The sequence below is a fragment of the Mus caroli genome, chromosome 12 (assembly GCF_900094665.2).
Source record: "Mus caroli chromosome 12, CAROLI_EIJ_v1.1, whole genome shotgun sequence".
NCBI lineage: Eukaryota > Metazoa > Chordata > Mammalia > Rodentia > Muridae > Mus > Mus caroli.
Window position 1 is genome coordinate 60,000,759 of NC_034581.1, and position 13,962 is coordinate 60,014,720.

The 13,962-nt window shown below is 41.6% G+C and overlaps 1 protein-coding gene across 2 annotated transcripts in view; it reads left to right on the plus strand.

The window, feature by feature from the left end:
* Fancm (FA complementation group M) overlaps window positions 1-13,962 on the plus strand; it is a 57,466-nt gene that overhangs the window by 10,945 nt on the left and 32,559 nt on the right. For both annotated transcript variants that reach the window (XM_021179626.2, XM_029484735.1), the window contains exons 4-11: window positions 1,194-1,352; window positions 4,121-4,252; window positions 5,265-5,397; window positions 6,583-6,699; window positions 7,806-7,892; window positions 8,658-8,842; window positions 10,249-10,455; window positions 12,217-12,421. In XM_021179626.2, coding sequence (XP_021035285.1) covers window positions 1,194-1,352; window positions 4,121-4,252; window positions 5,265-5,397; window positions 6,583-6,699; window positions 7,806-7,892; window positions 8,658-8,842; window positions 10,249-10,455; window positions 12,217-12,421 — 1,225 coding nt within the window. The remainder of the gene's footprint in view (window positions 1-1,193; window positions 1,353-4,120; window positions 4,253-5,264; window positions 5,398-6,582; window positions 6,700-7,805; window positions 7,893-8,657; window positions 8,843-10,248; window positions 10,456-12,216; window positions 12,422-13,962) is intronic.

Here is a 13,962-nt window from a genome sequence, read left to right on the forward strand (position 1 = left end):
ATACCTGGTGCCTAGGGAGGTCAGAAGAGGGTGTCGGATCCTCAGGAACTAGAGTTAGACAGTTGTGAACTGTCATATGGGTGCTAGGAGCTGAAGCTGGATCCTTTGGAAAGACAGACTCTTAACCACTGAGCCATCTCTCTAAATCTTAAGATGTGGTTCTTGCCTCAGAGTATTTTTTTAGTTAAACTAAGTCTGAATTCCTTATGTTTTGTTTTGTTTGTGAGGTAGAATCTCACTTTGTAGCTTGACCAAGCCAGCTCAGTCAGTCAAGGAGTGAGGATTAAAAAGAAAAAGGACAATTAGACAAACACTGTAGCATGACCCCAGCCAGTTCTGAAGCTCTGGCGGGTTTATTTTTTCCCAACCTGCTTTTATACCATTTTAATTACATGCAAATAATAAGGTCAGTTCTAGGCTTAAGAACAAGCAAGACAATAAACACAAATAGTCAAGGAACAAGCAAGGCAATACACAGAGTCCCTTGATCACTTTTTCTAAGGGCTTATCCAGCTGACCAAGGTATCTGAACCTACTGCCCTGTCCTAGCCCAAAGTCATATTCATGACTGAAGGTTGCTTCTTTGTTCTAGCCTAAAATCAGATTCCTGCCTGAGCTTGCTTCCTTGTCCTGACCTGATGTCAGATTCCTACCTGAAGCCCATTTGCTTGTCCTTGGCCAATGTCAGATTCCTGTCTTGCAGCCCCCAAAGCTCTCCACAGTAGATCTGGGTTAAAACTTGGTCCAAAGCCCAGGAGGCCCTTGGCCATGAGGCCCTGCCAGGCATGGGGTTGCACCCCACAGGACAGGCTTGTTTCTTTTAACTACTGAATCATAGTGTTAGGGCTGTAGTCTTCTTACACAGTAGATCTAAGTCCCACTAAGTTTTTTTTTTTTTTTTTTTGGTTTTTCGAGACAGGGTTTCTCTGTATAGCCCTGACTGTCCTGGAACTCACTCTGTAGACCAGGCTGGCCTCGAACTCGGAAATCTGCCTGCCTCTGCCTCCCAAGTGCTGGGATTAAAGGCATGCGCCACCACCACCCGACTCCCCACTAAGTTTTAAGTGAAAGGTATTACATATATCTGTCTATTACTGTATCATGTTTTTGATGCAGGGTCTTGTCATCTAGCCCAGGCAAGCTTCAGATTTCTAAGTGTGCTGTCTAACTTATACCTCACTGTTCCTGTATAGGCTGTGCAACAGGTGATAACTAACCTACTAATTGGGAAGATAGAGCTTCGTTCGGAAGAGTCTCCCGATATTTTGCCTTACTCTCATGAAAGAAGAGTTGAGAAGCTTGTTGTCCCCCTTGGGGAAGAACTAGGAGCCATTCAAAAGACGTATATCCAGGTAAGCTGTTTTCATGAGTTTGGGGCTCTGATAAATAAGCTGGTAATGGGATGATCTCAGTTAGAGTATAGTAAACGTTATGCTGTACTTCGTATAGCAGAGTATATATGCGCCATTTCATTATCATTATCATTATAAAGTTGAAAAACATCTCTGAAATTGAAACTTTGGGGGTCAGCCAGCCCTATTTTCATATGCAGTAAACCATTTTTTTTGTATACAAAAATGGGCATTCGTGAAACAAGTAGCCTTCGGCTGGCTGTGGTGGTGCTGGGATTGCTTCTGGGTACCTACTGAACATATAGTTAAATAACTCTGGGCTTTATTTTTTTCCCCATGTAGCCTAGGCTGGATTCGAACTTGTGACACACACACACCCCCCAATCCTCTTGAGTATTAAGATTACAGGAATTGTGAACAGTCCCTGAAAGCTTTACACCTCCACAGGGAAACATCTGGGTGAGGGAAGACTAAAACTCAGTTTAGTCTGATTTTAGTAACTGGCCAATACTTCAGGAGTCTGACATCAACTCATTTATTTTTGTTGTATTTAAGCACACCACAAGTGTGGAAACAAGTTTTTACATAACAATTCACTCGGGCCCATGAGTACCACACAGGTTAAGACATGTCTACAAACTATATATGGCTTCATCCAGGTGGGTTCTGGTTGTCTTAGAAACAGTGCTCAAGATTAGGGTCTAGGGCTGGGCGTGGTGGCGCACGCCTTTAATCCCAGCACTCGGGAGGCAGAGGCAGGAGGATTTCTGAGTTCGAGGCCAGCCTGGTCTACAAAGTGAGTGTCAGGACAGCCAGGGATACACAAAGAAACCCTGTCTCGATTAGGATCTAGGGAGAATGACTGAGGTAAACAGGACCCATAGCCCAGAGGACCCAGGACGGCCTGACCCTAAGATAACTCAGAAGTTACTTAGGCTGCTGTAAAGCACGGGTGACGTCTCTGACAGGGATAAGCTGTCTGGCCTAGAAGGAATGCCCAAGGGTTTAGAGGGAAGGGTCTGGGAAAGCATGACTTTGTATTATAAACCAGCTGGCGTGCTCATCCCTGGGGAAGATTTCTCTGCCGCTCTCAGCATTCCTTAGTTGCCTATAGTTCTTTGTCTAGGGTTGAGGCATCCTTAGCTGATTGTATATTTTTTTAAGTGAACCTTTGGACCACAGTATGAAATACACACATGAATAGATGTATATAAGCAGCATTACAGAAAAACTGTGGCTCTGAATTTTCACAAAGTCAATATATCCTTAATTCAGCCAGAAATTTCTTTTCATTTTTGAGACACGGTCTCTCTGCCTATCCTAGAACTTGCTAAGTAGATCAGGCTGACCTTGGATTCATGGAGATCTGCCTGTTCCTGCCTCTTGGGTGTTGGCAGTAGTTTCTTTAGAATATTTTCTTTTTTAATTTTTTTTAAGGAATTAATTATTTTATGTATGTGAGTACACTGTAGCTGTCTTCAGACACACCAGAAGAGGGTATCAGATCCCTTTACAGATGGTTGTGAGCCACTCTGTGGTTGCTGGGAATTGAACTCAGGTCTTCTGGAAGAGCAGGTAGTGCTCTTAACCACTGAGCCATCTCTGCAGCCCCTAGAATATTTTTATAATAATATTCTTGAACAGAAGTGGCATTCCCCATCAGGTGATGGCAATGTACTGACACTTTGTTGTTGTTTTAACTGGGAGCAGGGGGACAGGGGAGAAAGGGGGCCTAGTGTGGGGTTATTACTGCTCCTAATATATAGAGGCCAGGAAGTGCCTGACATCCTGCAGTGTACAGAATAGGCATCCCATAACAAGGCCCAATTACTTTGTGCCAGAATTGCAGCCATTGAGAAACTGCTAGTGTTTTCTTTTCAAGGCTGTTCTGTCTGTCCTTTGTTCTTAGAATCCTAGGAGAAGAACCATGTGTTTTCAAATCTTCATACTCACTGATTAAGAATGGTTTCCATTCCCCACCCCTACCAAAGTTATCCCACTGAGAGATGAAATAGTTTCCCTTTCCTCAAATTTGGGCTTGTCCTGATTTATAAGTAAGCTAGTAGGCCAGGCATGGTCACACACAGACCTTTTCTCCCAGCTGACAGAGGCAGGTGGATCTCTGTGAGTTCCAGCTTGGTCTACATAATGTTGTTGTGCAAGCCAGGGATACATAGTGAGCATCTGCCTTACAAGTGGGGAGGAAGGGAGGGAAAGAAGGAAAAAGAAAAGAAAGAAATAGGGTTGGGGTGTTGTTCATTGATAGCGTACTTGTTTGTGCCTTTCTATGCAAGACTTTGGGTTCAACCCTAAACTCTGAAAAAGAAAAGAAAAGAAGTAGACATGGCCTTGAATTATAGTTGAATTTATGTTTCTGCCCACTCTTAGGTGGATGGCATCTAGATATAAATGGCAATGCTTTGGAAGTTGGATGTCTTGTGTTTAAAAATTAATTTTATAGTATATTTTATTAAATATAGAACTTCTTTTTTTTCTTCGTTTTGTTTTTGTTTTGTTTTGTTTTTTCCAGACAGGGTTTCTCTGTGTAGCTCTGGCTTTCCTAGAACTCACTTTGTAGACCATGCTGGCCTCGAACTCAGAAATCCACCTGCCTCTGCCTCCCAAGTGCTGGGATTAAAGGCGTGCGCCACCACCACCCAGCTTAAATATAGAACTTTTAACATAACACACACATATGTCATAACATCACTGAATTTTGAAAAAGGACTTAAAAGTAAACTTGAGCTAAATTTCTTTTAAATTTGCAGATTTTGGAAACATTTGCCAGTTCTTTGATTCAAAGAAATGTTTTGATGAAAAGAGACATTCCCAATCTAACAAAATACCAGATAATTCTGGCAAGAGATCAATTTAGGAAAAACCCATCCCCAAATATTGTGGTATGTATTTTTAAATACGTTTTGTTGTAATTAACTAAATATTTATTGAGCGCCTGGTAAAGTCTAAATGGTAATTTCTTAGGTATATATTAATTAAGTTCAGTAACAATTTTTCATACAATTTATTGAAGGTGTGTTGGTCTGCATTTGTTATTCTTGCCCTGGGGAAGCTGAGGTAAGAGGACTGCTATTAGTTCACAAAACAGCTTGGGGTAGAGTGTAAGACTGCATCTCAAACAAAAGGAGTAGGGGAGACAGCAGAGAGAGCAGTAAAAAAAGCACTAGCCACCAAACCTCAGGACCTGAGTTTAGTCATGGAGGGTGTGTGATTCAAGGAGAGTTGTCACACACACACACACACACACACACACACACACACACACAGAGAGAGAGAGAGAGAGAGAGAGAGAGAGAGAGAAATTAACAAAGTATTTGTCCTTCATGAGACCAAGTCTATCCAACTACTTTCCGCTTCCATCCTAGCTCACATATTTGCCTCAGTGCTTGACCTATAGATAATTAATAATGGCTTTGAAAGGGCACATGAACAGCCTATATATTGCAGATAATTTACCTATGAAGAAAAATAATAAATACCAGTTTCCTGTTGATTCCTTTTTTTCTTTTCTTTTTTGTTTTGTTTTGTTTTTGTTTTTTTGTTTTTCGAGACAGGGTTTCTCTGTGTAGCTCTGGCTGTCCTGGAACTCACTTTGTAGACCAGGCTGGCCTCAAACTCAGAAATCCTCCTGCCTCTGCCTCCCAAGTGCTGGGATTAAAGGCCTGCACCACCTCGCCTGGCTTTGATTACTTATTTTAAGGGATGGGCTTTATATAGAAACTACATGATACTTACATGGCCACACCCTGTCATGTGACACTCTGTAGAACTGTCAAGTTATAACCAGTATAGATGGTGATTCTGGTCTTCTGACCCTTACTGTATTACTGTGACAGTGGCATGGAGTTGACATTGTCATTTCTTCTCTGGATAAATTTGACATGTTTCTTGCAGGGAATTCAGCAAGGCATAATTGAAGGGGAGTTTGCCCTCTGCATTAGTTTATATCATGGTTATGAGTTACTGCAGCAAATGGGAATGCGGTCATTGTATTTCTTTCTTTCTGGAATCATGGATGGAACTAAAGGTAAGTTATAGGAAATTATTTCAAAGAAACAATGACGTGTTATTCTGGTTCAAGACATTGAGCCAAAACCAAGGTTTGAATCCACTTAAACTTGTATATTTTTTTTTGCAGTGAAAATATTTTTTTTTTCATGCAAGTATATTCTGGTCACTGTTTCCTTGGTCTTCTCCCAAATCCTCCCCACCTCCCAACCAATCCATCTCTACTTCTTTCTTTCTCTTTAGAAAACAAATAGGCAAAACAACAGCAACAACAACAAAACCAAAACCAGAACAAGAAATTAAAAAAAGAAAGAAACACATATGCACACAGAAAAGCAAAACCCATGAAAACAAAATCAGAAACCATAAAGAATCAGCAGAGACCGTAAAGCAAAAAATACCCAGACAAAGCAATATGAAAGAAAAACCTCCTTAAATACCATTGAGTTCCTTTTGTGTTGATCATTTATTGGTGAGCATGGGGCCTTGTAAGTGTGGGTTGTATAATCCAGCAGTGTCACGACCTAGCAGAGACAGCCAGGCCTCAGTCAAGTCAGCAGAGAGATACTAGGAGAAGTTTTCAGCTGTGCTTCTCCCAACAAAGATCTGCGAAGATGTGAGACTCACAAGCTTTGCACAGATAGCTCTATAAGCAGGCCTAGCTCAGCCACTGGCACTGTCCAGCGAATCCTATTTATTATATCCCTCCAAACATCACATATCCTCCTTGGGTCTTGCCTCAGCACATGCATCCGGTCAGCCCAAATCCACAGAAGCAGCAAGAAACTGCAGAACATCACCAGATGTTTTTTGGTGCGTTTCTTTCTATGGAGTCTTAACAAATTCAGTTCCACTACACGGTGCAAGGTGGACCAATACATGTGTGTCATTCACAAAGAATTCTTCATCATGTGTCTGTTCACATGCTTGCTTTAGCATAGCATCCTCTCTCCTGTGTCTGCTTCAGCTAAGCGTTCCTTCAGGAATCTGCCTTAGTCTTTCACCCGCGTCCACTTCAAAACACCATCCAACACAATGGACTCCAAAGAACCTTCTGTCTACACTTTACCTTGTGAATGTGGAACTAGGCCAGATTATTACGTCCATGTTAAATAGGAGAAGTTTGCCTCCTAGCTAAAGTCTCATTTCTTTTTAATAAGGAGTAACTGTTCTTATTTATGAAACCTTTTCATATCTCCTGAAGGAATGACACGGGCAAAAAATGAGCTCAGCCGAAATGAGGACTTCATGAAGCTGTACACTCACCTGCAGAGTGTGTTTGCACCAGCCAGCGCCAGCGATGCTTCGGCTTTCCAGAGAGGTCTGGTGTTTCAGGGAAAACTGTGGTCTTTTAACTGAGTACAGTGACAGCTGCTTGGGACGCTGAGGAAGGAGGCTTGCTTCAGCCCAAGATTGTAGGCAGCTCCAGCAGCATCAAAGACCCCTTCAGAAAAATAACTACGACTACATATGGTGTTCCTTGTTAAGATGAATGTTGAGACTTTTCCCTGTCTGTGTACATCTGCGTATACATGCTTCTATTTCTATAGCTACAGTCTTGCTAAATGCTAAGTGAGCCAGTGATATTAAAAGTGATGTATACAGATTTATATAAGGCTAATAAACTTTAAATGGCTATATCAGTAGTAGTTACTGGTATTGAAAAGTCTCAGAACTACTCAATATTGAGATGTAGTTTAACTAAAAATATATTTTTTATTCCCTTTTGTTTTGCTGAATCTATCTGAGTTCTCAGAACATTTTCATGAAAATTAAAGGTTTTGTTGCACTTACATGCTATCTAAAGGGTACTTACATTTAGCAGGCAAAAAATAAGGTTTTGTGTTTGGGGCATTTTTTTGAGACAGGACCTTATGTGCTAAGGCTTAGCCTTGAGCACTCTCTGTAACTGAGGCTGGCCTTGAAATCTTAATTCTCCTTCTTCAACCTCCCAAGTGCTGGACTTACAACTGTGTACCACCACAGCCAAGGGAAAAAAATTTAAGTTTTAACGTGTATTTTTTTCTTTGTTTTAGATTTATTTTTATTATGACTACATGTATGTGTGTTTCCGTGTGTGGGGGTAGGGGTGTGGGGGTGGGGTGGGGTGGGGGATGCCTGTGGAGGCCAGAGGAACTGCAGTTACAGTGGTTGTGAGTCGCCTGATGTGAGAGCTAGGAACCAAACCCAGGTCTTCTGCAAGTGCAGTGTGTGCTCTTACCTGCTGAGCCACCAATCCAGTCCTCCCGTGTACTTTCAAAAAGATGTGCTCCTCCACAGTAAGAGAATTGATGTGGGCTGAGCAGGGTGCTACACATCCCTGCAGTCCTGAGGGAGGCGGGCAGGTCTCTGAGTTCAAGACCATATTTTTGGTATGGGACTATATAGGAAAAAATAATTGTTTTTGTTTTTTTTCTTCCTCGTCAGGAAATAAAGAGAAAAAATTTGTCTATAGTCATCCAAAGTTAAAGAAACTGGAAGAAGTTATACTTGAACACTTCAAGTCATGGAATGGTGTGTAACAGTTAGTAGTTTTAAGACAAAGTGTTAACTGGTTAACTGAAAAAAAGTAAAATCCCTAGGGAGGAGGTGGAGCCTAATTACTCTGGATAATGATATTTATAACTTCTGGAGCGTTAGGATAGGTGGGAGCGAAAGAAATAATGGAATTCTAAAACTACGGCTTTACATGAAAAGCTTCCTTTGTGGCAGTATAAGGGAAGTAGAGAACCAACCAGCTCAAGTAGGTTTAGTGATGCTGGGGTTCTAGATCACTGGGAAACACCCAGAGAGGGAGTGGTCTCTCAGCAGCATCTTCTACCTCTTCCTGAGCACTGAGACACAGGCCAGTACCCGGATATAGGCTGCAGTAATCAGCCATTGTGGTGAATAGGAAAGACTAGCAGGTTTGGAGTGGACAGGGTCTGTAGTGAAGATGGAGCAGATTGGTGCGCTCAGTTGGAGCTCTATAGTGCAGGGGAAGTAACATGCATATGCTTGAATTGATGGGTTAGGCAGGTACTGAGCTGATTTCTTGAGCCATGATTTTATGGTAGCCAATGAGAAACAGGGAGCTGAATGTCTTAAGTCTTTTTGAAGTAGGTATTCATGAGTGCATGGTTTCAGGCTTCTGCTTTCCAGTAGGTACTCCTGCAATGCTCTTCCGTTTGGTGTGCAGTCTTAGGCAGTAAGCAGAAGGCTTTGCACATGCTAGGCCATCTACTACCTTCTTAGCTTTAAATGCTTCTTTAAAAACATAGCATATTTCCTGTCCCACAGCTAAAAACACCCCTGAGAAGAAATGCCACGAGAGCAGAGTTATGATCTTCTCTTCATTCCGAGATAGCGTTGAGGAGATTGCAGAAATGCTTTTACAGCACCGGCCAGTTATTAGAGTGATGACCTTTGTTGGCCATGCTTCAGGGAAAAACACTAAAGGTTTTACCCAGAAGGAACAACTGCAGGTAACTAATTATTAATTATGCAGGTAATGAAATAAAAATAGAATGGATTAGCTCTGTTGTAACCCATCTTCTAGTTTGGTTGTCATAGGGCATATCTTTAATGCCAGCACTCAGGAGGCAGAGATGGGGCTAGCCTGAGTTCAGGGCTAGCCTGGTCTACATAGCATATTCTAGGCCATCCAGAGTCTTACATAGTAAGACTGTCTCAAACAAACATACAAATGAACCCTGCAACAACAATAAAAAGATAAGTTTATAATTAATATGCAAGTAAAGATAGGCACGTTTTGAAAGATCAGATGTGTTTTATACAGGTTCTGAAACATTTAGTGATTCATTTATTTTTTGGAGTTTTGACATAACAGGTTTACATAGGCGAGGATGCTTCTGTTTCTTCCTCCAAGCACTAGGGTTTCAGATGTGTCCATTACAGCCGCTTAGTGGTGATTGATTCTGCTCTTACATCTCTAGCATGCAGCCCACGTTTGCCTGTGGGGTGCCAGAGTTCTAGGAGTTCAATTCTACAAACATTTTTATTTTTCATTATGTGTGTGTGTGTGTATACGTACATATGATTCAAATAGAGATCGAAAGGGTGTCAGATCCCTTGGAGCTAGAGTTATAGATGGTTATGAACCTGCTTGATGTGGGTTCTGGGGACCAAACCTGGGTCTTCTACAAGAATAGCAGGTGCTTTTAATTGTTGATCCATCTCTACCGCCCTTATTTTAACCTTACATTGTGTGTAGACTCACACATGTCACAGCATTCGCGTAGAGATCAGTTGTTCTCCTCTTCTCCCTCCCAGAGGTCACACTCAGGTAGTGAGGCTTGCTGGCAAGTGTTCTTACATGCTGAGCTGGCTTGGAGACCTGAGGCATTCTTTCTGATTTTCTTATCTATTTAGAGACTGGGTCTCACTTTGTAGCCCTAGCTGGTCTGCAACTCAGACTCATCTGCCTCCTGGATGCTAGGATTTAAAGTGCGCATGGCCATTCCAGTACTGACCATTCTTAGTTCAGCTATGCAGAATCATACATTTAGTTCTAAGGTACAGATAAATAGGAGGAATTGACCCCAGGCTTTTTCCCTGCCCTCTTCTCCTCTCAGTGATGCAAAAAGTAAAACTAAGCTTCCTTGTAGAGAAACGAAGTTATTACCAGAGTGACTTGGCTTCATAGTCATTATTAAAACAAAGGAATTAGGACTGTTCTTTCCATTTTATCAGCACTGTTTTGGCTTATTTTGTCATTTTATGGCATCCTGTGTTCCCCACCCCCATGGGATGTTCTGAACGCTTTAAAATCTGATTTCACCTTTTCAAGATGAATGTGGAAAAATGCAAACTCTGCAAATCCGTGATATTTCCGTGAAGTGATTTGATTTTTGTGTTGTTTGTGTTTGAGGTGGTGAGACAGTTCCGAGACGGTGGCTATAACACCCTGGTTTCCACCTGTGTCGGAGAAGAAGGTTTGGATATAGGGGAAGTGGATCTTATAATATGCTTTGATGCCCAGAAGAGCCCAATCCGCCTCATCCAGCGCATGGGTAGAACTGGCCGCAAACGGCAAGGCAGGATTGTCGTTATCCTCGCTGAAGGACGGGAAGAGCGTGTAAGTGGATTGTGTAAGCCTGACTGGCATCGAAATTTGAGAGACAACCCAAGAACAGTCTTCTAGCATCCAGAACCCAAGCACTCCGAGCAAATGCGCCTACATTGTTATGAGATTCTTAGTTTGTCTTGATTATAAGGAAGAATTCTTGGCAGAATTCACTTTCCTAATTTTTTCTTATTTGAGGAAACACATTTTGGTACTTCATTATAACTCAAGTATCCTACGATATAACAACTAATATGTATTCTTTTCCCACTTTTCTTTTAATGACAGCATCTCATGTATCCCAGGCTGGTTTGAACTCACTTTATGATGGCCAAGGAGGACCAAGAACTTGTGATCTTCTGGCCTCATTTCTTTTTTGTTTTGTTTTTTTTTCCAGACAGGGTTTCTCTGGCCCTGGCTGTCCTGTAACTCACTTTGTAGACCAGGCTGGCCTTGAACTCAGAAATCCGCCTGCCTCTGCCTTCCGAGTGGAGGAATTAAAGGCGTGCGCCATCACGCCTGGCCTGGCCTTTATTTCTTAAGTACTATTTAAATTAAATCTGTGTATCAGTGCTGCTACAATTCCTGTATGTTGGGCAAGCACTTCACCCAGCCAGCTATGTATGCAGCCCCTCCCTGTACTCTACATCCGTACGCTTAGATTGTTTTCCTTTAACAGTATTTTTGAATCTTACATAATTAGCTAAATAAATTTATGAAAAGCTAACCTTAGCATGCACCGGAGCTGACACACTGTATGTAAAACCTAATGTATAGATAGATGTTCTAGGTCTTCCCTGAGGTGTGCTGGTGCCTCATCTATTTGAAAAGGAACTTGAACTATACTAATATTCTCTATAGTCATGGGTACCAGAACTTTCTAAATATGATATTACACTTTTTACACTATTACAGTAAAATACTGACCAGTTTTATAACACATTGGGACAAATTCAGGAAGTAAATACACAATGTCACATTATACAGTCTCCCAACATCTCTAATAGTTTTTAGAAACTGATTTGAAATGTTTTATTTACCCTTCAATTCAACCTGAAAAATGAATTCCATTCAGTAAGACTGTTCATATGATTATAATATGTGTTACCCATAAAATGATCCTAATGTAATGTTTACATGTAAAATAATGGATCTACATTCTGATTTTATTGCCTAGCCAGACCGCTTAACATCTTTATCCAGATATGTGTTTTCTGATCTGTGAAATGGTAATAAAGTCTCATACTTAATGAGGACTTCATGTGTACTGTGCAGCATTTCAAGTGCTCTAGATTGTCTGTACCATCCAATCCAGCTCATGCCAAAAAGTGTTCATGTTTTGGAGACAGTGAAGAAAGTGGAAACGCAGACAGATGAACAAGCTGAACTGAAGGCTTCATTGCCTCTCCTGTAAATCTCCCCTGCACCAAATATAACCTTATACGTAGGTTCAAATGTCGGCCATATCAAAAGCAATAAGCCAATAAAAATAAATCGTTCCATGAGAGTCTCACATATATGTATGTATTTTTCCTTTTTACAAATAGTTTTAAGTTAAGCTTTTTAAAATGACTTTCCTCAAGAATCTAAGTTAGGGATCTGTTTTCACATTCAAGACTATAGGAATTCTGTTCTGCAGTACTTAAGTGAATCAAAGTATAATTTTATGTTTAAAATAAACATTAATTTACATATCTTAGACATACTGCTTATTATAGCTAAATGATTACTACAAAAACAATGAAAACATTATATTTTGTGTTTGTTTTGCAGACATATAATCAGAGTCAGTCCAACAAAAAAAATATTTATAAAGCCATTTCAGGTAACAGACAAGTGCTGCATTTATACCAAGGAAGTCCACGAATGGTTCCTGATAAAATCAATCCTGAATTACACAAAATGTATATCACACATGGTGTCTATGAACCAGAGAAGGCTCGGAGTGTACAGCGGAGGTCGTTTTCCTCAAGGGGTGGTAAGTAAAACTTGTACACTTGACACATTCTTCACTCCCTCCTGTTTTGGGTATGCCCTGTTTTTGTTTTACAGTTTAGGTCTTTCCTTTCCATTTGTACATCTACTGAGCCAGGGATTCCTGGGGCATGGGCTCCAGCAGCTCAGGCTCTGTTCTGTTCTCACAAAGTGCTTCCCTGGACTGAACAGGCTGGAGCCTCAAATGAACTCAGGAGCCTTCCCTTTGACTTTGATTCTTTCCTGATCCTTTCCTTCTCCCACTTCAGGAAGACATCTTGATTCTTACAGTGCCTACCATGCTCACTGTGCACGTCCCTTCTTGTCCTTAACATGCTGGTTTACAACACGGCCAGCTGCAGCTGAGTATTGTACATGCTCCATTCTACCATGGTAACAGTTGGGGATTCCTTTATGAAAAGTACCGAATCCCATAATATCTGTGGAGTCAATCTTGTAGATTTACATGTATGTGACCAAAGAAACAACTCTGTTTTCTAAAAGGTTTGGAGAGCTTGCATCAGCGCCTCTCCTCTTTCCCACTGTTTTGTTGTTTTGGAGAATTAATAGAAGATGTTGGCTCCTGAAAGAAACAGAGCACTCCCATCCTCCTCTCCCTCTTCCTTTCCTCCTCTCCTTCCTCTTTTCATCCTCTCCCTCCTCCTTTCCTCCTCTCCCTCCTCTTTTCATCCTCTCCCTCCTCCCTTTCTTCCTCTTCCTCCTCCTCCCCCTCCTTCTGTCTCTTCTGATCATCATATTGTTTTGGTTATTCAAGACACAGTTTCTCTTTGTCACTCTAGCTGTTCTAGAACTTGATCTGTAGACCAGGCTGGCCTCAAACTCAAGAGATCTGCCTGTCTCTGCCTCCTGAATGCTGGGATTAAAGGTGTGCGCCACCACTGTTTGGCCCATAACCTATCTTTATACAGTGTTTTTTCTTTGAAAAGCTCAGTCTATGTTATAAGATGTTTTGAGTCTTACAAAAGACAAGAAATTATTGATGTGACAAGGAGAAGATACTGGTGACGTGGAGTGCCAGATACTCCACTGGGAACTGAAAGTTTAAAAATACCTGCTGCAGACTAAGACTTAGATTGTGTGTACATTCACACTGTCTGCTGCATAGCAAAGGAAGAGGGCAGTTCCCCCCCCCCCCCACATGTACACCAGGCAGATACTGCCCTTTCCATGCATGTGCCCAGGACTACCTCACCTTCATATAGAAGGACACCACCATAGTCTACACAGCCTTTCCTCGTTCACCTGGTAGTTCACAGCCATTTGTACTGTGTTATATTTGGAAGCCAGCCTGGGCTGTATAGTGGATTCCAGGTCAGTTTTGAGGTTCTCTTAAAAATAAAACAAAGTGCCGGGTGTGGTGGCGCACACCTTTAATCCCAGCACTCGGGAGGCAGAGGCAGGCAGAGGCAGGCGGATTTCTGAGTTGGAGGCCAGCCTGGTCTACAGAGTGAGTTCCAGGACAGCCAGGGCTACACAGAGAAACCCTGTCTCAAAAAACCAAAAATAGGGCTGGTGAGATGGCTC